The 27766-nt window shown below is 67.7% G+C and overlaps 3 protein-coding genes across 4 annotated transcripts; 1 reads left to right on the plus strand and 2 right to left on the minus strand.

Annotated features, from left to right (window-relative positions):
• The first annotated feature begins 1252 nt into the window (after positions 1-1252).
• On the plus strand, positions 1253-10727 carry LOC136115945 (uncharacterized). Its single transcript, XM_071800029.1, has 5 exons — positions 1253-1349; positions 1693-1844; positions 2566-3103; positions 5522-5525; positions 9157-10727. Exons 1-5 carry the CDS (start codon positions 1267-1269, stop codon positions 9748-9750), a joined length of 1371 nt encoding a protein of 456 aa, XP_071656130.1. The 5' UTR covers positions 1253-1266; the 3' UTR covers positions 9751-10727.
• Positions 10728-10819: 92 nt separating this feature from the next.
• PFDN5 (prefoldin subunit 5) lies at positions 10820-12677 on the minus strand. 2 transcript variants are annotated; one of them, XM_065862161.2, is made up of 6 exons: positions 12402-12677; positions 11891-11960; positions 11576-11607; positions 11355-11429; positions 11148-11253; positions 10820-11061 (listed from the first exon to the last, which is right to left on the minus strand). In XM_065862161.2, the coding sequence occupies exons 1-6, from the start codon at positions 12660-12662 to the stop codon at positions 10982-10984; spliced, it is 624 nt and encodes a 207-aa protein (XP_065718233.2). In that variant the 5' UTR covers positions 12663-12677; the 3' UTR covers positions 10820-10981. The 2 variants fall into 2 exon arrangements, with proteins under 2 accessions (XP_065718233.2, XP_065718232.2); XM_065862160.2 differs by having other exon boundaries at positions 11891-11993.
• A 383-nt stretch (positions 12678-13060) lies between these two features.
• On the minus strand, positions 13061-27300 carry ESPL1 (extra spindle pole bodies like 1, separase). Its single transcript, XM_071800028.1, is given in 31 exon segments — positions 13061-13408; positions 13495-13659; positions 13756-13839; positions 13907-14019; positions 14089-14193; positions 14608-14772; positions 14856-15011; positions 15084-15206; positions 15664-15791; positions 15865-16049; positions 16407-16611; positions 16797-16907; positions 17013-17292; positions 17294-18483; positions 18988-19097; positions 19566-19722; positions 19811-19939; positions 20130-20301; positions 20476-20595; positions 20682-20816; positions 20903-21042; positions 21125-21269; positions 21381-21525; positions 21701-21943; positions 22405-22598; positions 23394-23530; positions 24067-24196; positions 24697-24801; positions 25206-26279; positions 26721-26819; positions 27232-27300. Coding segments are annotated over 30 exon segments (6381 nt in total). The 5' UTR covers positions 26754-26819; positions 27232-27300; the 3' UTR covers positions 13061-13206.
• Positions 27301-27766: the final 466 nt, after the last annotated feature.

The raw sequence follows: 27766 nt of genomic DNA on the forward strand, positions 1-27766 counted from the left end.
GAGTCGCTCTCCTCCAATCGTCAGGTGCTCCCGGCGGTAAGCCCCGCCTCCATCCTGGCTCTCCACCAATCCGCCGTCTCCCTGCGCACGCACTGGGTTCCGGTGGCTCGACCGCGGCGTTGCCATGGCAGCGGGGCCTGGTGCCCCAGGGGCACCACAGCCCTCCATGTTAACCCTGTTTGGCCCAGCAGCGCTGGGAGATGTGTTGGGGTCCATCACCGCTTTAATAAATGATTTTTAATAAGGCTCAGTCACCCCCAGTTTCCACGCTCAGCCCCGTCCCCTCCTCTGAACTCACCCCCATGTCCCCCCGCCATGTGCCTCGGTTTCCCCACTCGCTGCACCCCCACAATTCCAGTTGTTCTCCCCCAAATGGTGCCCGGGCAGGCAGGGGTGGTGACACTGGGGTCCCCCGTGGGGACAGCGCTGTGGTGGCCCCGCCGTGTCCCCGCGGCTGCTGCCAGGCAGGGTGGGGGGGACAAGAGACCCCCCCCCAATTGGCCACCCCCCAGCACCTGGGGGACCCCCAGAAGGTCCCTGTCCCCCCAAGATGGACACACCGGGGGACACCCCAACCCCTCCCCCAGATCACCGGGGGGGGCCACCTTACCCCCCCGCCGAGGCCCCCCCGATGATGGGGGGGGATCCCCAGCTCTGTGTCCCCATGGGGTGTCCGTTCATCACGGTGGGTTTGGGGGTGACGTGGGGGGAGTGGGGGTGACACGGGGGTTGCAGGTTGGGAGGTGACACGGGGGGATGACAGGTGGGGGGGCGACATGGGGGGTGTGGGGGTGACATTTGGGGGGTTGCAGGGTTTGGGGGTGATATGGGGGGTTTGCAGGTTGGGGGGGTTGCAGGTTTTGGGGATTATATGGGGGGTTTGGAAGTTGGGGGGTGACATGGGGGGTGACAAGTTGGGGGGTGACATGAGGGGATGGCAGGTTGGGGGGTGACATGGGGGGTGGCAGTTTGGGGGGTGACATGGGGGGTGCAAGTTGAGGGGTGACATGGGGGCATGACGTGGGGGGTGGCAGTTTAGGGGGTGCCATGGAGGGATGACATGGGGGGTGGCAGTTTGGGGGGTGATAGGGGAGGTGACATGGGGGGTGGCAGTTTGGGGGGTGCCATGGGGGGTGCCGGGGCCTGAGCCCCCCCGGTGCCGCTGCGCCGTTCGGCAGCCACGGGCGGCCATGAGCAGCCATGAACACCATGAGCGGCCATGAGCGGCCATGAACACCATGAGCGGCCATGAGCGGTGGCCCGGCCATGGCGGCCTCCCCGCTGCCGCTCCGGCCCGGCCGCCGCTCCCCGCCGCCCCCCGCGCCCCCCCGGGCCCCCCGCCCGCACCGGTGAGTCCCGGCCGGGAGCCCCCCCAGAAATAAAAAGGGCGGGAGGACAGGCCCCCCCCGCCGCTGCTTCCCCCCGAAATGGCGGCGATGCCGGCGGGGGGAGCGTGACGCCCCAGCTTGCGGGGGGTCCCTCCATGATGGGGGGGGTGCTGTTGGGGTGGGGAGGGGGTGTGCAAACCCCAACCCCTGGGGAGGAAACTGAGGCACAGGGGGGGCTGGGACCCCCCTTGGGGTGCAGGGGGGAGCCCCTTGGGGTGCAGGGGGGACCCCCCTTGGGGTGCAGGGGGGACCCCCTTGGGGTGTCACTGTGCCACCCCATCTCTTTGCCGCTCCCTCCCCCCAGCAGGGCCCCCCCATCTGAGCCTGCTGGGACAGTGGCCATGGACACAGAGGGGGGGTCGCCCCCCCAGGACCCCCAACCCCCCCAGGACCCCCAGGCCCCCCAGGACCCCCGGACCCCCCAGGACAGTGAGTGGTCGCAGGGGACATCAGCAGGTGAGCCCCCCCCTGTGGGGTGTCCCCGGGTCATGCTGGGGGTGCTGAGTCCTTTTTGGGGTCCCCACGGACCTGCCCTGACCCAGCGATGGGGGGGTCACCCCAATCCTGGGTGTGGGGATCCCCAGATCCTGGGGGGACCCTGATCCTGGGGGTTGGGGGTGCCCTGTGCCCGTGGTGGGGGGTTCCCTGTTCCCATGGCATGGGGGGTACCCCAACCCCAGAGTAAGGGGGTGCCCCAGTCCTGGGGTGCAGGGACGTCCTGATCCTGCTCTGTGGGGTTGGAGATGGAGATGGTGGAACAGGTGGAGAAGGTGGAAAAGGGAAGGGGAAGGTGGGAAAGGGATAGGGAAGGTGGAAAAGGATGGGGAAGGTGGAAGAGGGACAGGGAAGGTGGAACAAGGAAGCAGAAGGTGGAAAAGGGAAGGGGAAGGTGGAAAACGAATGGAGAAGGTGGAAAAGGGATGGGGAAGGTGGGAAATGGCTGGGGAAGGTGGAAGAGGGCTGGGGAAGGTGGGAAATGGCTGGGGAAGGTGGGAAATGGCTGGGGAAGGTGGAAGAGGGATGGAGAAGGTGGGAAATGGCTGGGGAAGGTGGAAGAGGGCTGGGGAAGTTGCAGCCAGGACGGGGACGGCACAGCGGGGCCGCAGCCCCAGCCGTGTCCCCCAGCCCCCGGTGCCCCCCATCCTGCCCCCAGTCCTCAGGTCCCCTCTCCCCGCAGCCCCCCCCAGCCCCCTGAGACCGCGGCGGAAACCGGCGGCGCGCGGCGCCACCAGAGCCCCGGGGCGCGCGGGGGCCCTGGCGCCGCTGGCGGAGCTGCTGGGGCTGCGGGGGGGCCGCCTGCGCCCCACCATCTGCAGCGAGTGCGGCAAAGGCTTCAGCCGCAGCTCGGACCTGGCGCGGCACCAGACCACGCACACCGGCGAGAAGCCGTACACCTGCGGCGCCTGCGGCAAGGGCTTCAGCCAGAACTCCAACCTGCTCACCCACCAGCGCATCCACACCGGCGAGAAGCCCTACGGCTGCGGCGCCTGCGGGAAGCGCTTCAGCGAGAGCTCGGCGCTGGTGCAGCACCAGCGCACGCACACGGGCGAGCGGCCGTACGGCTGCGGCGAGTGCGGCAAGCGCTTCAGCGTCAGCTCCAACCTGGTCCGGCACCGCCGCACGCACAGCGACGAGCGGCCCCACGTCTGCGCCGAGTGCGGCGACGGCTTCCGCCACAAGGCCCAGCTGCGGCGGCACCAGAAGCTGCACGTGGCGTGACGGGGACGAGGACAATGGGACGGGGATGGGGACAATGGGAGGGGGATGGGGACACTGGGATGGGGATGGGGACATTGGGATGGGGATGCAGGGATGGGGACAGGGACACTGGGATGGGGATGAGGACAATGGGATGGGGATGGGGACACTGGGATGGGGATGGGGACATTGGGATGGGGATGCAGGGATGGGGACAGGGACACTGGGATGGGGATGAGGACAATGGGATGGGGATGGGGACACTGGGATGGGGATGCAGGAATGGGGACAGGGACACTAGGGTGGGGATGGAGACACTGGGATGGGGACACTGGGATGGGGACACTGGGATGGGGATGCAGGGATGGGGAGATGGACACTGCAATGGGGACAGGGACACTGGGATGGGGATGAGGACAATGGGATGGGGATGCAGGGATGGGGACAGGGACACTGGGATGGGGACAGGGACACTGGGATGGGGATGAGGACAATGGGATGGGGACACTGGGATAAGGACTCTGGGATGGGGACAGGGACACTGGGATGAGGACAGGGACACTGGGATGGGGATGAGGACAATGGGATGGGGACACTGGGATAAGGACTCTGGGATGGGGACAGGGACACTGGGATGACGACACTGGGATTGGGATGGGGACAGGGACACTGCGATGGACATACTGGTATTGGGATGGGGACACCGGGATGAAGATGCAGGAATGGGGACACTGGGATGAGGACACCAGGATGGGGGCAGGGACACCAGGATGAAGGTGCAGGGATGGGGACAGGGACACTGGGATGGGGACAGGGACACTGGGATGGAGACAGGGACACTGGGATGGGGACGGGGCTGCAGGGGGGGACGACTTCTGGGGTCGTCACGGAGGTGTCACCCAATCGACGGCAAACAAGCTCCGGACAGACTCCATTCCGGCCGGAACAGCTCAGCCAGACACCAACTGGAAACGATTCGGTGCGGGGACAACACCGCGAACCACGGGGGGACAACACCGCGAACTGCTGGGGGACAACACCGTGAACTGTGGTGGGGACAACACCGTGAACCGTGGTGGGGACAACACCGTGAACCATGGGGGGAAAACACCATGAACTGCTGGGGGACAACACCGTGAACCACGGGGGGACAACACCGTGAACCGTGGTGGGGACAACACCGCGAACCACGGGGGGACAACACTGTGAACCACGGGGGGACAACACCGTGAACTGTGGTGGGGACAACACCGCGAACCACGAGGGTCAACACCACGAACTGTGGTGGGGACACCACCATGAACTGCTGGGGGACAACACCGTGAACCGGGGGGGACAACAACACTGTGAACCACAGGAGGGACAACAAAAACCGTGGGGTGGACAACACCGTGAACTGCAGGGGGAACAACACCGCGAACCGCGGTGGGGACAACACCACGAACCATGAGGGGACAACACCACAAACCGTGGTGGGGACAACACCGTGAACCAAGGGGGGGACAACACCGTGAACTGTGGTGGGGACAACACCGTGAACCACGGGGGGACAACACCGTGAACCGCGGGGAGGACACGCGGTGGGGGTCGCTGTGCGACTGTGCGGGAGTGACGGTGACACCAACAGAACCACAGGGTCGTTCTGGGTGGAAAACCCCTCAGGATCCCTGAGTCCAACCACCACCCAACGCTGGCACTGAAATGTCCCCAAGCCCCTCGCCTGTTCACCCCCGGGGCACAAATCACCCCAATTCCCACCGCTCGGATCCCACGGGCGCCCCCAGCTGGTCCGGAAGCTCCTCTGGGCGCCTCCTTTATTGGGGACCCCCCCTGGGGACCCTGAGGTGTCCCCATGCCCGGGGGGGACACACAGAACTGTCACCTTGTCACCAACCCAAGGACGGCGACAGCGGGGCACAAAAGCTGCTCAAAAGCCACCAACTGCCCCATGGATCCCACGGGGGGGTCACAGGGGTGAGTGCTCACCAAGGGGGGGTTGGTACCTGCACCCCGAGCGCCCCCAAAGCTGCGGGTTGGGGACACAGGGGTGTGGTGACAACACTAATAAAACGTCCCCAAGCAGCTGCGCTTGCCGAGCGTCGTCCCCCCCCAATGTGGTTTTGGGGACGTCACCCCCCCGGGGACAACACGGCGGCGGTGACAGCGCGGGCACATCCTGGTGCCACCGTGGGAAGGTTTTGGTGCCACCGGTGCCGCAGACAATGGTGCCCACGCCACCCACCCCAGTGTCCCCAGGATGTGACAAGGGGACAGTGGGGACACTCTGGTGCCACCAATGCCACCGTGGGAAGGTTTTGGTGCCACCGGTGCCGCAGACAATGGCGCCCACGCCACCCACTCCAGTGTCCCCAGTGTCCCCAGGGCAGGGACACAGGGACAGTGGGGACACTCTGGTGCCACCAATGCCACCACAGGAAGGTTTTGGTGCCACCGGTGCTGCAGACAATGGCGCCCACGCCACCCACTCCAGTGTCCCCAGTGTCCCCAGGACGGGACGCAGGGACAGCGGGGACACTCTGGTGCCACCAATGCCACCGCGGGAAGGTTTTGGTGCCACCGGTGCCGCAGGCGATGGCGCCCACGCCACCCACCCCAGTGTCCCCAGTGTCCCCAGGATGGGACAAGGGGACAGTGGGGACACTCTGGTGCCACCAATGCCACCATGGGAAGGTTTCGGTGCCACCAGTGCTGCAGACAATGGTGCTCATGCCACCCCCAGTGTCCCCAATGTCCCCAGGACGGGACGCAGGGACAGTGGGGACACTCTGGTGCCACCAATGCCACCGTGGGAAGGTTTCGGTGCCACCGGTGCCGCAGGCGATGGCGCCCACGCCACCCAACCCAGTGTCCCCAGGGCAGTGACAGCGGGGACACCGGGACACCCCCCCCCGGGGGGGCCATGGGGGGGCACAGAGGGGGTGCAGGGTCCCCAAAGCCGCCGCCCGCGCTGCGGCGCCGCCGCCGGAGCCGCTGCCCTGGTTGCATAATTTCCAACCATTTCTTGCCGTAATTTTGCCGCCGGGGGGGGAAAAACCGCGCGGGTTGGAGCGGGAGCCGCTACACAAAGCGGAGCGGGGGGGGAATGTGGGGGGGCCGCTTATTTTCGCCTTAATCCCCCCCCAAAACACCCGTGAATCCCCTCAAGCCCGGGATCGTTTCCCAAACGGAGCGGGATCGAAAGAAACAAACACAAACCACACAAATAACCCGATCCACCCACAATTTCCCCGTTGCGGGGGGGGGGTGGAAGGGGGGGGGGTGTCCGTTTGCCCCCCCCATCCCCGCGCTGTGCGTTTTGCGGGGCGGTGTGAGCGCGCATTCCCCAATTCCGGAGCTTTTTCCCCCATTTTCTCGCTTCGCCCGGCGGAAGCAAAGCCCGGGGCCGCGGGGGGGGGACGGGAGGACGCTGGGACCTTCCTGTTCCCGGCCCCCCCCCGACCGCAGCGCCAGCCCGGGGGCCTCGCCCGCCCTCAGCCCCCAGCGGAGCCCCCCCAGGACCCCCCCAAAGCGGAGCCCCCCCCCCCCAGGACCCCCCCTCCCAGCCCCAGCGCCCCCTTCACCGCCCGCGCCCGGAGCGTCGCGCTGCGGTGAGTGGGGGGACCCGCGGATGCGGCGCCGATTGGGGGGGTTGGATGGGATGGGGGGGGGAAGGAAAGGGGGACCCCCCCCCCATTGGGAAGAGCGGGGCGCCCCTCGCCGGGGGGTGCGGGGTTTGGCGGGGGTCGCGGTGCTGGATGCGGGGGGGGTCGCGGCGCTTTGGTTCCTTTGTGCTTCGCGGCCGCGGCGCCGCAGCCCCCCCCAAATAAATAACGGGGGGTTGGGGGGGAAACTGAGGCACGGGAGGGGGGTTGCGGCCCCCCCCCAGCTCCATTTGTCCCCCCCCGCTCCATTTGTCGCCCCAGATCGCGGGGGGGGCGGCTCCGGCCCCTGTTTTTTGTGCCCCCCCCCCCCCAATTTGGGGGCTGGGGGCCGCCGTGCCTCAGTTTCCCCCGCTGCAAGGCTGGGGGGGGAATCGGGGTTTTCAGCCCATTTAGACCCAAAAGGGCCCCCCCAAAACCCCATTGCAGGGGCTGCAGGGAGCGCTGGGTAAACTGGGGAGCACTGGGCAAACTGGGGGGCACTGGGGAGACTGAGGGGGCACTGGGAAAACTGGGGGGGCACTGGGGAAACTGGGGGGGCACTGGGAAAACTGGGGGGCACTGGGCAGCTTTGGGGGGCACTGGGGAGACTGAGGGGGCACTGGGCAAACTGGGGGGGCACTGGGGAAACTGGGGGGGCACAGGGGAAACTGGGGGGCACTGGGCAGCTTTGGGGGGCACTGGGGAAACTGTGGGGGGTACTGGGCAAACTGGGGGGGCACTGGGGAAACTGGGGGGGCACAGGGGAAACTGGGGGGCACTGGGCAGCTTGGAGGGGCACTGGGGAGACCGGGGGGGCCCTGGGCAGCTTTGGGGGGCACCAAACACTCCCAGAGAGGGTTGAACCACATTTGGGGTGCAGCCGGAACCCCAGATGGGGGTGGGGGCACCTTTGGGGTGCACCAGGTACCTTGGGGGGGGTTCAGGCAATTTTGGGGTGCAGTGGGTGCCCCGGGGGGGCTGCAGACACTTTGGGGGCGCCGGGCACACGCAGCCCGGGGGGGTCCCCGCAGCTCAGCCCCCCCTGCTCCGTGGACACTTGGGGGGGTTCAGTGACCCCCCGGGATGGTTTGGGGACCCCCCCGGTGCTGTGGGAGCCCCGAGCGGGGAGGGCGGGGGGACACAAGTGACCCCCCAACTGTGGGGCTGTAACCGCCCGTGTGTCCCCCCCCCAGATCTCGGGGCAGCAGCCGCACCCCCCGACACCCCCAGAGGTAACGCGGGGAACAGGGCGCAGGGACTGGGGGGCAGGAAGGGATTCGGGGGGCACAGGGTGATTTGGGGGGCCTGGAGGGGTTTATGGGGGACACACAGGGATTTATAGGGGGCACAGAGGTATTTGGGGGCCCAGAGGGATTTATGGGGGGCACAGAAGGATTTGGGGGGCACAGAGGGATTTATGGGGGGCACAGAGGGATTTGGGGGGCACGAATGGCTATGAGGTGGCACAAGGGGATTTGGGGGGGGGGGCAGAGGGATTTATGGGGGGCACAGAGGGATTTGGAGCAGACTAAGAGGATTTTGGGGGGTGTGACAGGACCCGGGTGGGGGGGACACAAAGGGACCTGAAAGGGACCTGCCCACCCACCCAGGAGTTCCCATCGACCCCCCCGGGCTCCAGTGCAGCCCCGTGCATGGGGACGGGGACACAAATCATCATGGGGCGGGAGGAATTGGGGGTGGGCTTGGGGGGTCCCGTGGGGGCTGGGGGAGCTCAGGGCCCCCCCCATGTGGGTCGGGGGAGCTCGGGGACCCCCCTGCAGGCTGGGGGAGCTCGGGGACCCCCGTGTGGGCTGGGGGGGCTTGGGGACCCCCCCTGCGGGCTGGGGGAGCTCAGGGACCCCCGTGGGCGCTGGGGGAGCTCAGGGACGCCCTGTGGGTGCTGGGGGAGCTTGGGGACCCCTGTGTGGGCCGGGGGAGCTCAGGGACCCCCGTGGGGGTTGGGGGAGCTTGGGGACCCCTGTGTGGGCCGGGGGAGCTCAGGACCCCCCCACGTGGGCCAGGGGAGCTCAGGACCGCCCCCGCAGGCCATGGAGCAGGAGGAGCCGTGCGTGGTGGAGCTGCAGGACTCGGACGAGGGGGACGTGGTGCGCAGGGTCTATATCGGTGAGGAGGGGGCCGGGGAGGGGGGACCCACCCCGGGTGGGGGGGAGGTTTGTGTGTCCCCGAGGGGGGGTCCCAGCCTCTGTGTCCCCCCCGCACAGCTGACGACGGCATCGTGAGCGACTGCGAGGACGAGGTGCTGCCCCACGAGATCATCCAGACCGTGATCCCGCACAGCCCCCTGCCCCCCAGAGCCAGGAGGCGGGGGGGCCAGCCCAGCGCGGCAGCGGGGGCGGCGGGGGGGGGGGTTCGGCGAGGAGGGGGAGGGCGGGGAGGGCGCGGGGGGGCGGCTGCGGGGGGGCCGGCAGCGGCCGTTCATCTGCAACGAGTGCGGCAAGAGCTTCAGCCACTGGTCCAAGCTGCTGCGGCACCAGCGGACGCACACGGGCGAGCGGCCCAGCACCTGCGGCGAGTGCGGCAAGAGCTTCAGCCAGAACTCGCACCTGGTGCAGCACCGGCGCACGCACACGGGCGAGAAGCCGTACCGCTGCGGGGACTGCGGCAAGAGCTTCAGCTGGAGCTCCAACCTCATCCAGCACCAGCGCATCCACACCGGGGAGAAGCCGTACAGCTGCGGGCAGTGCGGGAAGAGCTTCACGCAGAGCAAGAACCTCATCAAGCACCAGCGCACGCACTCGGGCGCGCGGCCCCACCGCTGCGGGCACTGCGGCCGCGGCTTCGCCCAGAGCACCAACCTGCTGAAGCACCAGCGGCTGCACGCGGCGCCGGCGCCGTGCCCCGAGTGCGGGCAGAGCTGCGGCGACGGCGGCGAGCTGGAGCGGCACCGCGCGCAGGCGCACGGGCGCGAGCCCTTCATCTGCGTGGAGTGCGGGGAGAGCTTCGCCCGCAGCGCCACGCTCAACCGCCACAAGCGCGTGCACAAGCCGCTCTTCGCGCGCTGAGGGCGGCGGCGGCGCGGGAAGGACAGGCGGACGGGGCCGTGGGCAGGGGGACGCGGTGACGGCGCGGGAAGGACACACGGATGGTGCCGTGGGCACAGGGACACGGTGACGGCACCCCAGGGGACACATGGACGGTGCCATGGGCACAGGGACACGGTGATGGCACGGGAAGGACACACGGACATGGTGACGGCGTGGGAAGGACACACGGACAGTGCCATGGGCACAGGGACATGGTGATGGCACGGCAAGGACACACGGATGGTGCTGTGGGCACAGGGACACGGTGACGGCACGGGAAGGACACACGGACGGTGCCATGGGCAGAGGGACACAGTGACAGCACCCCAGGGGACACACCAACAGTGCCATGGGCGCAGGGACATGGTGATGGCACGGCAAGGACACACGGATGGTGCTGTGGGCACAGGGACACGGTGACAGCATGGGAAGGACACACGGACAGTGCCGTGGGCACAGGGACATGGTGACGGAACGGGAAGGACACATGGACAGTGCCGTGGGCACAGGGACATGGTGACGGCACCGGAAGGACATGCGGACAGTGCCATGGGTACAGGGACATGGTGACAGCACCCCAGGGGGCAGACAGACGAGGTGACATCACCCCAGGGGACAGATGGACAAGGTGACACCCCACCAGGGGACACGGGGCAGAGGGATGAGGTGACACCACCCCAGGGGACACGGGACAGACGGACAAGGTGACACCACCCAGGGGACACGGGACAGACGGACAAGGTGACACCACCCCAGGGGACACACGGCCTGTGCTGCGGGCAGGGGACAAGGTGACACCGAGCCACCCGCACCCACCGTGCCTCACGTGCCCCCCATGGACATGGGCTGGACCTCAGCGCCCCCCCGCGGGGTCCCACCCTATAGATGTACATATAGAGCACGGGGGGGACACGCGGGGGGGACACGGCCTTGGAATAAACTCTTCTCTTTAGGGAGCGTGGGTTCGTTTGTCTTGGGGGGGTAAAAACCCCACGGGGGCGTTGGGGGGGGATCCCAGAACTACACGGCCCCCCCAGGATCACCCCACTTCCAGACACCTCCTTTATTCCGCACTGCAGCAGCTGGCGCTGCCTGCCAAAAATGGGGGGGGGAAGCCACTGGAGAAGGGGGATGGGGACAGTGGGGCTGGGGGGGTTTGCACTGTGTCCCCAGGGCCCCCCCAGCCCAGCGGGGGGGCCGAGGCCGCAGGCTACGCCTTGGCGGTGGCGCCTTGTGCGGCTCCCGGCGCCGTGAGCTGCTGGATCTTCTGGCTCATCATCTCCACCACGGCTGCGGGGAGACAAGGGCGCGGGGGCTTGGGGTTTTTTTGGGGGGTGGGGGGCCCCCCCAGGAGGAAGCGGGGGGGCGGCGCTCACCCTGCTTCATGGCGTGTTTCTCCTGCAGCGCCGGCTGGATCTTCTCCATCTGCTTGGTCAGAAAGTCGATTTTCCGCTTGAAAAAGTCTCGGGCGTCGTCTGCTGTCTGAAGGGGGGGGCAGAGGGGTGAGGGGGGGTGGATGCTCCCCAGGGAAGGCACAAGACCCCCCCCCCGAGCCCCAGAGCGCCCCCCCACGCGCCCCTCACCTTCTCCACGTAGTAACCGGTGCCGATGTCGATCAGGACGCGCTCGACGTCCGAGAGCTTCCCGGGGACGTACATCTTGGGGGGGGGGGTCAGGGAAAACCGGGGGGGGACAACACGTGTGGCTCCGGCAGGAAAACCAGGGATGGAGCCGGGGGGGTCAGGTTGGCACAAACAGCCCCGGGGGGGCGAACTGGGGGGGTGTGGGGAGCAGGAAAGGATACGGAGCTGGTGAGCGGCACCAGCAGGTCCTTCCCTGCGGAGAAAAGCACGAGTGGGGGGGGTGAGGGCACCCTCAATATCTTGGGGGGTGGGGAACATTTGGGGCCCTCCAGCAGCCCCCCCAGGGCCCCCCAAAATCTCCCTGCGAGCAGGAAGGGGTGGTAACGCCTCACCCCTGGGAGGAAGGAGCGATTTGGGGTGGGAAGGAGCGATTTGGGGGGAACATGAAGTGATGTGGGGGATCAGCCAGAGCCAGGGCAGCCAAGGGGGGGGCACTGGCCTCTGCCCCCCCCGGGAGGGTGGGGGGTCCCACTCACCCTCGTTGCTCTTGTTGAGGACATTGAGACAATCTTTGGCTTCCACGTACTTGGTCTGCACCACCTTGAGCTGAGCGATGGAGGACGAGAGGAATTCCACCTCCTGGGGGGCGGCTGTGAGCCGGGGGGGTGGGAACGGCCCAGAGCGCAGCCCCCCACGGGGTGTCCCCAAGGGGGTGTCCCCAAGCCGGTGTCACACACAGGGACATGGGGCATCTCCAGCTTTGTCACCTTCACCTTGGCCACCCAGTTCCTGTGCCGGCGTCCCCCCCCAGCCCAGTCTGCTCCAGTACACCCCCCACCAGCCCAGTCTGCTCCAGTACATCCCCCCCAGCCCAGTTCAATCCAGTACAGCCCCCCCAGCCCAGTCTGGCCCAGTACAATGTCCCCCTCAGGCCCCCCAGTCCTGTCAGGCCCCCCAGCCCCACACCTCGTCCCGCAGCCCCCGACTCCACACCCCGGCCCCACAGCATCCCCCCCCGGCCCCACATCCTCCCCGGCCCGGCCGCACCTGGTCCAGCTGCCCCTTGAGCAGCTCCAGCTGCGGCAGCGGCAGCTCCGCCACATTCACCGCCTGCGCCGCCATCTTGGGCCGCCGCGCCGCGCCGCTCTGCTCTGAACCTCCGCCTCTCGCTGCTCCCGCCGCGCCGCTCTGCCCTCCGCCTCTCGCTGCTCCCGCCGCGCCGCGCAGCGCCCCCTGGCGGCCGGAGGACCCAGCGGGAGGGGAGGAAGCAGCAGCACCCTCCATAATTCGGGGTTCAGCACCCTCCATAATTCGGGGTGCATCCCCCCCAATAAGCCCCCGGGGAAAATGGATCCCCCCACAGGACGAGTAGCCAAGGTGCTGCTATGGGGATGGAGCCCTGAGCAGGCAGCACCCCCCCCATCACCTTCCCAGGACCCCCAACCACCCCCAAAAAAACCAAGACCTGGGGGGGGCAGTGGGGAAGGTTGGGGGGGCTCTGGGAACCCCCAGTAGCAAAAGAGGGGAGCAGGAGCCTCGTGGAAGATTCCTGGGGGCGTCCAGCTTGGGGACAGAGGACAAATGGGGAACAGGGGGGGCAGGAGGGACATGGGGGGGGGGCGGGAGGGACATGGGAGGGGGCGGGAGGGACATGGCGGGGGGCGGGAGGGACATGGGGGGGGGCGGGAGGGACAGGAAAACAGGTCTGAAGGCAGCAGCTTTATTAACCAAGAGCACGCAAATAAAAGCACTTCTGTTAAGTAAACTCAACCAGTTCCAAACTGTCCCCCCACCCCGAGGTTGGGGACCCCATCATGAGCTTGGGGACCCCCCCATGAGGTTGGGGACCCCCTCACTGGAGGCAGACGGGCAGCCCGTAGGCGACGGGGGCGGCCCCGATGAGGTACTTGAGTTTGGGGGCCTGGCGCGCCTGGGCGACGTGGGACAGCAGGGGGGCCCCCGCGCGCCCCCCCAGCCACCCCCCCAGCAGCGCCCGTGTGTAGCGGTCGGTGTCGCGATCCGTCACGTCCCACAGGTTCCCCAGCACCAGCGGGCTGCAAGGAGGAGGGCGTCAGACCCGCTCGCACCCAAACCTCAGAGAGACCCCCCCAAAACCACCGAGACCCCCCCCCGGACTCACCAGCCGGCCAGGATGTAGGAGAGGACGATGCCGGACCCCTCCAGGTCGCCGCGCAGGGCGAGCGCGGCGCTGCTGCAGCCGAACAGGAGCGCGACGGCGCGGCAGCTCAGCCGCGAGATGCTCTGTCCGTCCAGCAAACGGGCGCCCGCGCCGTGGCCGGCGTAGCTGCAAGTATCCCCCCCCCACCCCAAGTTAGATAAGCCCCCATTGTCCCTGTGGCCCCCCCGCGGTGTCCCCAAGCCGCCCCCGGGCTGTGCTCACATGTAGAGGTCGTGGTCGCAGAGCGCTGCCTGCATCTGCTCGGCGCTGGGGACGGCTCCGGTCACCCCCTTCCAGCCAGGGACGCTGCGGGACGGCTGGTGAGAAGGACACAAAACGCCCCCCCGCGCCCCCCACCCCGGTCCCCCCTCACCTCTCAAACCAGCCCCGAAATTGCTCCTCGGTGCCCGGGAGGTTCTTGTGAGGGTTGAGGACGTAGAAGGCGCTGCTGGGGTCGACGCCGCGGCTCAGCACGGACCCCCCCTGCTGCCAAAGGGGAGAAGAGTGGGTGCCAGGTCGCTGCGAGGGGTTGGGGGGGCCCCTCGATCCTCTCACCTCCTGTGCCAGTGAGTAGCTGAGGAGGAAGCGCAGGGACGGCAGGCGGGTGACGGGGACGGCGCGCAGACACGCCATGCTCTCCCACGGCAGCTTCTGCAGGTGCTGGAGGAGGAGGAGGAGGAAGGTGAGGGTGGCATGGCCGGGGGCGATGATGCAGGACCAGGGGGGAAGATGGTGCAGGGACCCTGGCGGGGAGATGGTGCAGGGACCCTGGTGGGGAGATGGCGCAGGGACCCAGGGTGGGGGGAAAGATGATGATGCAGGACCTGGCGGGAGAGATGGAGATGACGCGGGACCCGAGGGGGAGATGGAGATGACGCGGGACCCGAGGGGGAGATGGAGATGATGCGGGACCCGGGGGGGAGATGGAGATGATGCGGGACCCGGGGGGGAGATGGAGATGATGTGGGACCCGAGGGGGAGATGGAGATGACGCGGGACCCGAGGGGGAGATGGAGATGACGCGGGACCCGGGGGGAAGATGGAGATGATGGGGGACCCAGGGGGAACTCTCACCTTGTCCAGCACCAGGACGAGGGAGCCACCGCTCTGCTTCCCCCTCCGCTTCTCCAGCGCCTCCTGCAAGAGGCGCTGAGCCTCGCGGGGCCGCCCCGCGCTGAGGCCGAAGGCCACGGCTCGCGCATCCTCGGGGCCGAGGAGGGGAGCGGCGTTGAGCAGCGCCTGCGGGGAGACAGGAGGCGCTGAGCGGCGGGAAAACGGGGGGGGAACCCCCCAGCCCCAGCCCCCGCCCCGAGCCCACGCACCCGCAGCAGCGCGGGGTCCGCGTCCCTCCAGCCGCAGCCGCGCAGCTCGGGGTGCAGGCGGGCGGTGTCCTCGGCCAGGGCGGCGTCGGGGGCGGCGGGGAGCAGGACCCCCCGCCAGCAGCCCAGCACCCGCGTCTCCAGGGTCTCGATCAGGCTCTGCATAGGGTGGAGAGTCAGCGAGACCCCAGCCTCCCCGTGGGGGTGTGCGGGGGGGGGTTTTGCCGCCACCTTCATCCTGCGGTCCAGCTCGGAGCGGCGCAGCCACCAGTCCTGCTTGTCCGTGCAGGCGCTGCATTCCTTCTGCTCCTTCTGGATGGCGTCGAAGTCGCTCAGCACCGCGCTCAGGGGGGTCTGCGGGGGAAAGAGCCGTGAGCCGAGCCCCAAAACGCGGCCGCGTTGTCCCCACAGCTGAACGTGCACGAGTGTGTGGCCAAAAAGCCACCAGCATCCTGGCTTGTGCCAGCACCGGTGCGGCCAGCGCGGTGACCGACCCTGTGCTGGGCACCAGGGGGGACAAAGCACGAATCCTGGGGACAGTTTTGGGCCCCTCAAGCCAAGAAGGAGCTTGAAGCGCTGGAGCGAGTGGAGAGGAGGGCACGGAGCTGGGGAAGGGGCTGAGGGTGGAAATTTGGGGTGATTTCTGCCCCAAAGGGCTGTCGGGCATTGAAAAGGCTGCCCAGGGATCACCATCCCTGGGCAGTGAACAGATGAGGGTCTTGGGGACATTTTAGTGACACGGTTGGGTGAAGGGTTGGATCTCGAAGGGCTTTTCCACCCAAAACGAAGCCACGACCCTCGCGGCGCTCACCTCGGTGCCCGCGGTGGGGATGCGGATGGTGACGGGACCCGCGTCCTTCTCCAGGCGCGTGAGCAGCAGCGTGTCCCCCGCCGAGCCCAGGCGGGCGCCGACCAGCGCCAGCACGCACACCGTCACCCCTGCGGTCACAGCCGCGCCTCAGGGCCAGCCCGGGGCCACCGCTGCCCTCCCGGCGCCCGGCGCGGCTCTTACCGGCGGGGATGCGCCGCAGCTGCTCCCGGAAGCCGTCGAGCGCCTCGGGGCCCAGCGCCGCGGGGCTGAACGCGAACAGGCGCTCGAGCTCGGTCAGGGGGGAGCCGTGCGGGGCAGCGCTGCCCTCCCCCAGGGACAGGGCCCTCAGCTGCTCGGCCATGTCCCCCGCCGCCTTCTTCTCTTTGCTGCGCAGGGAAAAGGTTGTTGGGGGGGGAAAACACCCCAAAAATCAGCTTTGCTGGGGATGTGGGGCTTGCTGAGCTCAGAGAAGGAGACGGAGCTGGGGAGGAGGGTGAGGGTGGAAATTTGGGGTGATTTCTGCCCCAAAGAGCATTGAACAGGCTGCCCAGGGCAGGGCTGGAGTCACCGTCCCTGAGGGGTGAACAGACGAGGTTTCGGGGACATTTTAGCACCAGTGCTGGGTGAACGGTTGGACTGGGTGTCCCTAAAGGTCTTTCCCACCCAAACTGATTCCCCAATTTTGTCTCCAGAGGTTCCTCCGACCCCCCCAGGACTCTGGGATTTAACCCCGAGGGCCTCACCGCATCTTCCTGTGGGTGACGCCGAGCAGCTGGTGGCGCGCGGTGACGGCCACCGACTCGGCGAGCAGGAAGGCGGCGCGGAGGGGGTCGCGGTTGCCGGTGGCCAGCGCCAGCAGCCGGCAGACGTGGCCGTAGAGCGCGCCGGGCGGGCAGTGGCTGATGCAGTTCAAAGCCTCGGTGAGCAGCTCGATGACCGAGGTGACATCTGCAAGGGACAGATCAAACCACCGAGGGGACGGACCCCAGCGCAGCCACCAGCTCCCAGTCCAGGACCAGCGTCGCACGGCGGGGCTGCAGCTGCCCCGTGTCAGCGTCACACTCGGTTTTACCCTTCTGCCCGCCCCCCAGCACCCAAAAATGTCCCCGATGCCGCATTGGGTGCTCACTCACCATCGGCCGTGGGCAGGGTGGACACCGGGGACCCCTTGGGGTGCTTGTCCCCCCCACTGCTTGTCCTCAGCACCTCGTGCCCCCCTTCCGCGCCCTCCAGCCACCTCCTGCCTGCAGGAAGGGACAGAGACGCCTTGTCCCCAGCACAGGTGACAATCAGACGCCTCCATGCACCCCTAAACGCTACAAGACCCCCACAACCTAAGCCCAGCTCACCCGGGGCTCCCTCCTCTTCCTCGGAGGCTCGCATGACCTCAAAGCTGACCTCCAGCTCTTCCTCCACCTTCACCTCTTCCTCGATGGCCCTGAGAAGCTCCGGCTCCTCCTCCGCCCCGGCGCGGGGTCCCCGGCGCTCGCCCCCCCGTGCCCTGCGGGTCTGGGGGCCGCTCGGTTGGGATTTGGCGGGGCAGCCTCTGGGGACGCAGCACGACTTGGGTCTCGGCACCTCGGGGTCGCCGTCATCGCTGTCGTCACTGAACGTCACCTGCAACAGAGGGACAAGGGGGTGACGGAGCCGGCGGCGGGCGCGGGGAGCCCCTCGCCTCCCCCACACTCACCTTTAGGCGGGACTTGGCTCTCCCCGAGACTTTGGGGGCTCGCAGGAGCCGGGACTTGCCGGCCGCCGGGGGGGATTCGCTGAAGATGGTGAAGGGAGTTTTGGGGGCCCCGCGGGTTTTGGGGGGGGGTCCGGCCTTCTGGCGCGGGGTGCAGGCCACCGCCACCGGCGGGATGACGATGGGGGGCACCTCGCCGCCCGAGTCACCGAAGGCGAAGGGGTCGTCGGTGTTCAGCACGGCCAGAGCCTTCGCTCGCGGAGTCTTCCTCGCCCTGGATTTGGCCGCAGCGGGCGCCACCGCCGCCTTATTTTGGCGCCGGCGCGGTTGAGCCTTGTTTGGCTTTTGCGTCCGGGGCAGGGGCGCCGCGTCGGGCTCCGCCGGAGCGGGCGCAGGCGGCTGACAGGTCCAAAAGGTGGCAAAAACAGCGTCCACGGAGCCGCCGCGCTCAGCCGCCAGGCGCCAAACGGCGGCGGTGGCTTTGGCGAGCAGCAGCACGGCCCCGGCGCCCCCCAGGCCGGGCAGGTGGGGGCTGCGGGACGCCACGAACCGCAGCCCCGTCTCCAGCTCCTCGCGCAGCTCCTGCGCCCACCGCGGGCTCGCCAGGCTCTGGAGGGCGAGCGCGGCGTAAGCGGCGGCCGCCACGTCGTCCAGCAGCTCCGGCGCGGGCGGGCGGCCGTCGCCGCGCTCTCCACGCAGTTTTTGGCGCAGGACGGTGGCGAAGCGGGCGGCGGCGGTGGCGCAGCGGCGCGGCACGGTGCGGAGCAGAGCCAGCCCCGCCGCCGTGGCACCGGCACCCGTGGCCAGCTCGGTGCGGGCGTGGGAGAGGAGCCAGCGCAGGCACAGCGCCGAGAGCACCGGGTCGGAGCACAGGGAGCAGGAGCAGTGCGGGGGGTGCCTGAGGAAGGCCGGGCTCCTCTTCCTGGCGGGTTTGAGCACCGGTGAGGCGGTGAGAGCGTCCGCCGTGGCCAAACCGCTCCGCACGGGCACGAACTCGAGCGTGGGGCCCTTCAGGAACGCGTCGGTGTCCCCGGGTAGCTCAGAGGCGGCGGCTGGCGGCTCCGTGCGCTCCGGTTTGCCCCTCCTGGGCCGGATCTTGGTCTGGCTTGGCTCCTTCTTGCTGGGTTTAATCTCTGTGGGTGGAGAGGGGGGTGGTTTCTGGGTGCGCCCCCCAGCCCTCCCCGGCCCCTCCAGAGAGGGGCTCACAGGGTCGGTTTGGGTGGAAGAGACCCTTGAGATCATTGATCCAACTGTTACCCCAACGCTGGCACTAAAACGTCCCCAAGACCCTCGTCTGTTCACCCCCCAGGGACGGTGACCCCAGCCCTGCCCTGGGCAGCCTGTTCAATGCCCTTTGGGGAAGGAATCACCCCAAATTTGCACCCTCAGCCTCCCCTGGTGCAACCTGAGGCCGTTTCCTCCCGTTCCATCCATTTATCCCCTCACTAAGGTCCCTCTCAGCTCCTCTTCTCCAGCCCCACTCTCTCAGCCTTTCCCGATGCTCCAGACCCCTCAGCATCTTCTCATCCGTCCCCAGTAATTCCTCGTCCCTCTCAAACCGGGGAGCCCAGAGCCGGTCCCGGTGGCTCCGGATGGGGCCGAGCAGCCCGAGCGGGTGCAGGGCTCGGGGGACTCACCGCTGCCGGGCTCCAGGAGGAACAGAACCTGCTCGAGGTCCGAGCTGCTCAGCTCCGGCTCATCCACCCGCAGCCCCAGCTGCGCCTTCAGCACCAGGAACGACGCGCACCTGGGGGACAAACCAGCCCTGAGCCCCCGCCTGCACCCCAGGGCTGCGCGGGGGCAGCGAGGAACCGCTCCCACCCCTCCTGCAAAGCTGGATGCGGAGAACCACCCAATCAGTTTGGGTGGAAAAGCCCCTCGAGCTCATTGATCCAACCGCTCACCCAACGCTGGCACTGAAATGTCCCCAAGAACCTCGTCTGTTCACCCCCCCAGGGACAGTGACTCCAGCACTGCCCTGGGCAGCCTGTTCAATGCCCTTTGGGGAACAAATCACCCCAAATTTCCACCCTCACTCTCCCCAGTGCAACTTGAGGCCGTTTCCTCCCATCCCATCATGGGATCACACACCCCAGAGCAGCCGCTCGCTCCAAACCCCTGCGGGACACAGACACAACGTCCCCTGCAGCTCGTCCCTCGCCCAGTGTCCCCAAAGGCTCTCGGCCACGCTGTCCCCCCCTCGCGCCCCACTCACCACCGCACAGCCTGCAGCTTCATGGCCAGCTTGGCGGCGTCCAGGCAGAAAGCTTTGGCTTGGCACACCATGTCCAGCCGGCCCAGCAGGGCCACCAGCCGCTCCGAGCAGGCCAGCGCGTCCCCCAGCACCTGCCACTTCAGCAGCACGTTGTCCCCTGCAGAGACAGGGGACAGGGACGTGTCACCGGAGAGGGACGGCGAGGAGCCCGGCGCTGCCGGCGGAGCGGGCGGGTTTTCGCTCACCGTGATCCACGGGCTGGCCGTTGGGCGCCGGCGCGGGGCCGCCCAGCACCTCGCTGCCCATCAGGAGGTGGATGAGGCTGCGGAAAAGCTTCTGGGCTTCCACCAGAGCCGTCCCGGGCGTTTTCCACCCTGCCAAGAGCCACCGTGGGGATCGGCGCGGAACAAAACCCACCCGGCCCCAGTGCGGAGTGACTCCCACCCCAAATTCCCTCTTCTCGCCCCAAAACGGGCCGGTTTGGGGAAACCCAGAGGTCTGCACGGAGCCTTGTCCATGACTCCTGCGGGCCAGGAGGGCTTTAAACATCCCCCGCAAACTCACCGTGAGCAAAGATGCGCTGGCGGAGCCGGGGCGAGAGGCGGGCGGGCGGCAGGCTCAGGTACACGGCCACCAGCTGCAGCACGTGGGCCCGCAGCACGTACCAAAATCTGGTGACTTTCTGGGCAGCCAGGTCCTGCAGCACCTCCAGCAACAGCGAGAGCCCCTCCTCGACCTGCAGAGAGAAACGAGGCACCCACCGCGGTCCTGGGGGGACCCTGTGCCCGAGATCCATAGCGAGAGGGACCAAGGTCGCCACGGAGCGCTGCTGCGTCTCCTGATCCTCACGCTGCATTTGGGGCGAATGAGAAGGGTTTTGGGGTGAATAAGAAGGGTTTTGGGGCTGTACCCGCTGGGTGACGCAGCACAGCTGGCTGCGGAGCAGGAGGCAGCGTTGCCGCAGCAGCGGGTGGGAATCGTCGCCGCCGTCGGCTTTCTGCAGGTAGGACTCGCTCTCCTCCAGGAAAAGCTGCAGTAAAACTCATCGACGTGAGCGCTGCGGCCTCGGGGACCGGCCGGGCCCCCCGTGTCCCCTGCGCTCCCTGTGACGCTCACCTGGGCGTAGCTGGGACACTCGAGCTGGAAGAGCAGCTTGGTGACGTGGCACAGGGCGCTGGCCGTGCCCAGGTTGTCCCCGAGCGCGCTGCACAGGGCTCTGAGCAGCAGGTAGCTCTCCATGGCCTGGAGGGGCTGAGGAGACAGGAAAACACCCCCACGGTGACACTCAGACCCCCAGAGGGGACTGTCCCACCTGTCACCTCCCCAGCGAGCGTCACCTTGGCCATCAGCGTGTAGAGAGCCGCCAGGAGGCGCAGGGAGGTGACGGTCTGCGCGGGGCTGCGCACGGCGGGGACGCCCGGCGTCCCCAGGAGCTGCTTCCACAGAGCCAAGGCGTCGTCCAGGTTTTGGGACAGAGCTGAGGGGACACGGCGGGTCTGAGCCCCCCCAAAAGCGCAGCCAGGCGGTCACGGGCAGCCCGAGGGCGCCGGGGGGCTCACCCGCCTCCGTCGCCAGGTCGAAGGAGAGCCCGTCGTACAGGAAGCGCTCCTCCAGCACCCGCCCGTCGTACTTGAGGTCGTTGGGCTCAAAATCCTCCAGGTTCTTCAGCACCTGAGCTTTGGCTCGCCGGTCCCTCTCTATGCTCTGTCGAAACAGCCGTGACGCGCGTTACAGGGACCGCAGGGTTTCCGGTGGGGTCTGGGTGGCTTTTGGTGGCCACAGTGAAGAGCAAGAGGCACCAGGCCCACCGCCCACCTTCTCCAGGTTGGACTCCAGGCTGCAGATGAAGAGCCAGAGCAGAGCCTGTGCCTGGTCATCCAGGAGCCGGTCGCGGTTCTGGGCGCTCCTGGGCACCAGCTCCAGCAGCCGCAAAGCCTCACGGACCGAATCCAGGGAGGAGCTGCCGGGGACGGGGACCAGAAACAGCTTTTCGTCCCCAAAATACACCCCGGAGCATTCGAAAGGGAGGCACAAATACACCCCAAAGAGAGCGAACAGAGCTATAACACTGTGAGAGCACACAAACGCTCCTCGGGGACTTTGGGGCGCAGGAGGTGACAGCGGCGAGCACTCACCAGTCAGTGTGCGGGGCGTAGCTGCGGTGGCACAGGACCTGGGCCAGTTCGGTCAGGGCGACAGCGCGTGGGTGCAGGCGGCCGCTGCGCTCCGAGCAGATCTGCAGCAGGTCGCAGAGCACGTTGTAGCGCTCCTGCCCCGTGTCGGCACGCACGCTCTTGTAGGCGTCCAGCTCGGCGAACAGGACGGCGACCAAGGCGTCCGCGTCCAGGTTGTGTCCTTCCAAAGCTTCCTTCAGCGTCCTGGGGGAGAGGGAGCTGCTGGGGCTGCGATGGTGGAGCCGGGAACGGTTCATGGGGTGAAACGTCCTCCATTCACCAGCTTGGGAAGCGCAGCTCTGGAGAAACCCACCCTCGACACACTGTAGAACCTCTTTGGGTGGAAAGGACCCACAAGCTCATCGAGTCCAACCATAACCCAACGCTGGCACTAAAACGTCCCCAAGAACCCCACCTGACCAACCCCCCAGGGATGGTGACTCTACCTGGGCCGCCTGTTCAATGCCCCACAGCCCTTTGGGCAAGAAGCCACCCCAGATTTCCAACCTAAATCACCTTCTCCACCCCTTCCCCGGCTCCATTCCCTTCTCTCCAGCACCTCAAGCTCTTTCTTGGCGTGAGGGGCCCAAAACCAACCCCAGGATTCGCGGTTTGGCCTCCCCAGCGCCCAGCACAGGGACATTCTCGGTCACCCGAGCTCTCACCGCAGCCGCAGCTCCTCGTGCCCCTGCTTGGTCGCATCTGTCTTGATCTGGACCCAGAGGGCGAGGGGCTCGGGGGGCAGGTCGGCGCCGCGGCCCCGCAGCGCCCGCAGCCAGCGCGCCACGCACGCCGCGGCGCCCTCCAGCCGGCCCAGCCTGCGCTGGCACTCCGCCTGCAGCCGGAAGCACCTGTGCAGCTGCGGGGGACAAAACCGGGGTCGGTGCGCGGCCACGGCAAACCCGGTGTGACCGCCACGGCAAACCCGGTGTGACCGCCACGCGGCCCGGCCACGCTGAGCCGGAACACGGGAATAGACTGGTTCCTTTGCTCCCCGGCACCGGGACCAGAGCCTTCTGCTCATGGTTATGTTATTCGGGTTGTTGTTGTTACGTGGTTGTACAATAACGGCCTCAACCGGCATCCAGACCTGCGGTTTAGTTTGATAAATAATTTGGATAAATGCTGTTGGAGCCTGGTAGGATTGCGGCTGTGGCCTGGTAGGCACAGGCAGAGACAGAGGCACAGGCAGAGACAGAGGCACAGGCAGAGACAGAGGCACAGGCAGAGACAGAGGCACAGGACTTCACCAAGTTCTGTTTCAGTTTTATCCAGCAAGGATACAACACTTAATAAGAGAAAACTTTCTTAATTGACTTAATTTGAGCATCAATCACTTCCCTAATTATCTTCAGCAATTTGAACATCTACCTGCGACTTCCAGCTTAACGACTGCAGTGCTGTGGGACACAAAATAAGATTTCTAGATGCCTTTCCAACTTGGGCAATAATTTGGGTTGGAAAAGGCCAAATTACAAGTTGCGATAAGCTCTACGCCTGCTTGTGGGTGTCTCCATTATCTCTGACGCGAGTGCCCTCGGAACGAGCGACATCCACGCGTGCGGACGTGGCTGGGCTGCTCTGGCTGGAACGGAGCCGGTTGGGCGCCTGTTTATGGGGTTTTGGGGTGTTTTGCGGCAGGAGCCGCGCTCACCGTGTCCGGGGGAACGCCGGGGCGGGCGAAGGCGTCGGCGGCGCAGGGGCTGGCGCAGAGCGGCTCGCAGACGGCGCTGGCTGCCGCGGGGAGCTGCTGGTGGTAGAAGATGTACGCCAGCTTGAAGGTGCAGGACACTGCCACAAACAAAACGCAATATCAGAGACACGGAGAGAGGGAGAGCGCTGCGCCTCGCCCAGGGACCGGCGCCCTCGGCCCCGTCCGGAGACACCCGGACCGGCTCTGGGCTCCCCGGTTTGAGAGGGATGGGGAATCACTGGGGAGGGACGAGAAGATGCTGAGGGGTCTGGAGCATCAGGAAAGGCTGAGAGAGCGGGGCTGGAGAAGAGGAGCTGAGAGGGACCTTAGTGAGGGGATAAATGGATGGAATGGGAGGAAACGGCCTCAGGTTGCACCAGGGGAGGCTGAGGGTGCAAATTTGGGGTGATTCCTTCCCCAAAGGGCACTGAACAGGCTGCCCAGGGCAGTGCTGGGGTCACCGTCCCTGGGGGGTGAACAGACGAGGGTCTCAGGGACATTTTAGTGACAGGGGTGGGCAACAGTTGGGCTCTGTGACCGTAAGCAGCTTTTCTAACGAAAATGACTCTGTGACCCTTGTGCGTCCCTCCCCACTGGGGACACTCGGTGGCTCTGCGACCACGGCGTCACTGACCGGTGGTGTCCAGGTACTTGGCTCGCTCGCTGTCAGGGAGCCCCCCCAGCCCCTCCAGCATCCACCGCACGCTCCTCACGCAGCCGCTCGTCAGCTGCTCCAGACCCGGCCAGTCCCCCATGGGCAACGCCTGCGGGGACACGGGGGTCACCTGGGACCCCGAATCCCCCCCATAACCTCCCTGGGACCCACAGCTCCCCCAGAACCTCCCTGGGACCCACAGCCCCCCCACAACCTCCCTGGGACCCCAAATCTCCCCAGAACCTCCCTGGGACCCACAGCCCCCCAGGACACCCCTGGGACCCCGAATCCCCCCAGAACTCCCCCTGGGACCCTGAACCCCCCCCAGAACCCCCCTGGGACCCTGAACCCCCTCCCCCCGACTTCCCCCAGAGCACTCCCCAGGGTAGCTGGAACAGCCCCTTCCAACCCCCCCAAAATGCCACCTCCAAAAGGAGAAGCCACCCAAGGTCACCAGGGACCTACAGCCCCTAGAAGCCGCCGAGGTGGCACAATTAGCCCTTCCCAACCCCAGCAACGCGGAGGCAGTTCCCCAGCACCATGAGGCTCCGGTCACCCCCGCTGCCAGGGACTGTCCCCCACTGTCAGGGACTGTCCCTGCGCCGGTACCTGGGGGGACAGGAAGGTGTTGTAGGCCAGGCTGGTGAAGAGCTGGAGGCTGCGGAACAGCCGCTGCTTCACCATCAGCTGCTGCTTGACGCTGTCAGCAGGAACCTGCGGAGAGAAAAACAGCGTCTGGGGGGGTTCGGGAGCACCGGGCGCTGCTGCTCGGGATGGGGACACCCAGGGATGGATTTTGGGGAGCACTGAGCTTGGAAAGGGGTTACAAACCCCCCAGCTGCTCACAGAGCCTCTGAGGTAGCCTCTGCAATCAGAGATGAGAGGAAATGGCATCGAGTTGCACCGGGGAGGCTGAGGGTGGAAATTCGGGGTGATTTCTGCCCCAAAGGGCTGTGGGGCATTGAACAGGCTGCCCAAGGCAGTGCTGGAGTCACCATCCCTGGGGGGGTGAACAGACGAGGGTCTCGGGGACATTTTAGTGTTGGGTGAACAGTTGCACTTAATGATCCTGAGGGGATTTCCAAAGCGGCTCTAGGACAGCGCAGCCGCAGCCTCACCCTCTCGAGCAGCCGGCGGAGGACGCGGCCGTGCCCCTTGGTGAAGGCGCAGAGGTCGAGCACGTCGTCCCGGCCCAGCGGCGGCTGCTCCCCGCTCCTCTTGGCGCAGTCGCCGAGCTGCGACGCCACGAACTGGGCGCTTTCGGCCAGCACCCGCAGGAACGGCTCCGCCAGCCCCGCGCCCAGCGCCAGCGCTGCCCGCGCCAGCGGCGGCCCCACGGTACAGCCGTCGGCCAGCGCCCGGCGCAGCTGCACCCCGGCTTCCAGCAGGGACAAGGGGCCGCTGAAAGATTCGGTCCCCAAGAAGCCCCTCGCGTATTTTACAGCGTCCTCAGCCTCCCGGTGCCATTCGCCCTTGCAGAGGTGCCGGCACCGCTCCAGGGTGAGCTCGAAGAAGCACAGGGATTGCTGGAGGGCGGGGGGCTCCGCCGCCTCCTCTCGCAGAAGCGCCAGCAGCTCCTCGAGCTGCTGCACGAGGAACGCGGGGCACGGTGCCCGTTGTGCTTCATAGAGAGCAGCGGCAGCCGCCGCTTGCAGAGCCGTCTGGGAGGAGAAGAACAGCGGCTGCAGCGGCGGGGGGGCCGCGCCGTCGTGCTCCAGCAACAGGAGGAAGCGCACGGCCCACAGACGCAGGCGGAGAGCGGCTCTCCCCGCCTCTTGCAGCTCCTCAGGCTCGGCCAGCGCGTCCGCAGCTCTCCAGAGGACGCCGAAGCTGCTGGTGGCGATGGTGGCAAAGTCCTTGTCTGGTGTGGGGCCGTGGGGGTGCGTCCGCAACCGCGTGCGCAGGAGCTCGGCCGCTCTCCGGCTGCCGTCGGCGCTGCCGCACTGGGCTGCGTGGCGCAGCAGGTGGTACAGGATCTTCTCCAGGTAGAGCGGCGCGGGACGCGGCACCGCGCTCAGGTAGCCCCGGCAAGCGGCCTCGGCCACGGCCACCACGGCGGCGGCGGCGCCCGGCGGGGGCGTCCCGGGCTGCGCCAGGCGCTCCACGCAGAGCCGCAGCACCCGGTCGCAGTCCTGGCTGCGCCGCAGCCGCGCGCCGGGGGTGTCGCCGGGGGGGCAGCGCGAGAGGCTTTCCTGGGGAAAACGGGGGGGTCAGTGCCGGTTCGATCCCCACACGGTGCCCCCCAATCCCCAACTCACCCACACCTGGTTCAAGCTCCCCACAGTGCCCCCCAATCCCCAACTCACCCACACCTGGTTCAACCCCCCCACGGTGCCCCCAGTCCCCACTCACCCACACCCAGCTTGACCCCCTCACGGTGCCCCCCAGTCCCCACTCACCCACACCCGGTTCGACCCCCCCACGGTGCCCCCCAGTCCCCACTCACCCACACCCAGCTCGACCCCCCCACGGTGCCCCCCAGTCCCCACTCACCCACACCCAGCTCGACCCCCTCACAGTGCCCCCAGTCCCCACTCACCCACACCCAGCTCGACCCCCCCACGGTGCCCCCCAGTCCCCACTCACCCACACCCAGCTCGACCCCCCCACGGTGCCCCCCAGTCCCCACTCACCCACAGCTCAGCGAGCTCGACGGGTTTGTCCATCTCGGCGGGGGGGGCTCAGCTCCGGTGGGAGCTTCACGTGCGACACCAGGCTGGTGGCTCGGGGGGCTGGGGGGGCACAGGGAGCCGTGAGACCCCCCCAGCCCCACACGTTACCCCCTATCATGTCTTGCATGGACTCCCAGCCCCACAGCCCAAGGCCCCAATGCTCACAGCCCCTCCTCCTCCAGCCCCCCAAGACCCCCAGCCCCACTCCCTACCCCCCCAATGCCCCACAGCTCCACTCCCACCAACCCGGGGGGGCCGAGTCACCCCCCCCCAGCCCCAATCCCGGCGACTCCGCGGCCTGGAGAGCCCTGGAGACCCCCCCGGTCCGTCCTCGCTGGGCCTGCACGGGTTCCCCCCGGGGGCCCACTGCCCGCCCCACCATGCCTGTGGTTCCCCCGGCTCCACAGAGCTCCACACGGCCCCCATAGAGCCCCCCCCAGGCCCCCCAGAGCCCCCCCGGGCCCGCTCTCACCGCTCCCCCCGCCGCTCCCGGGTCCGGGCCCCGCCGCGCGCCCCGTTCAAATCCGCTCCGCAGCCAATCAGCGCGCGGCACCGCCCGCGCGGGGCACGCCGGGAGTTGTAGTTCCCGCCGCGGGGCCGCCGGGTGCGCGCATGCGCACTGCGCGGCCCGGCTGGGGAGTGAGTGTGCAAGGACCCCCGTGCGATGGGGGTCAGTGCGCAGGGAGCCCCGTGCAAGGGTGTGCAGGGACCCCCGTGCAATGGGGGTCAGTGTGCAGGGAGCCCTGTGCAAGGGTGTGCAGGGACCCCTGTGCAATGGGGGTCAGTGTGCAGGGAGCCCTGAGCAAGGGTGTGCGGGGACCCTCGTGCAATGGGGTCAGTGTGCAGGGAGCCCTGTGCAAGGGTGTGCAGGGACCCCTGTGCAATGGGGTCAGTGTGCAGGGAGCCCTGAGCAAGGGTGTGCGGGGACCCTCGTGCAATGGGGTCAGTGTGCAGGGAGCCCTGAGCAAGGGTGTGCAGGGAACCCGGTGCAATGGGGGTCAGTGTGC

This window comes from Patagioenas fasciata, chromosome 28, assembly GCF_037038585.1.
Source record: "Patagioenas fasciata isolate bPatFas1 chromosome 28, bPatFas1.hap1, whole genome shotgun sequence".
NCBI classification, from domain to species: Eukaryota; Metazoa; Chordata; class Aves; order Columbiformes; family Columbidae; genus Patagioenas; species Patagioenas fasciata.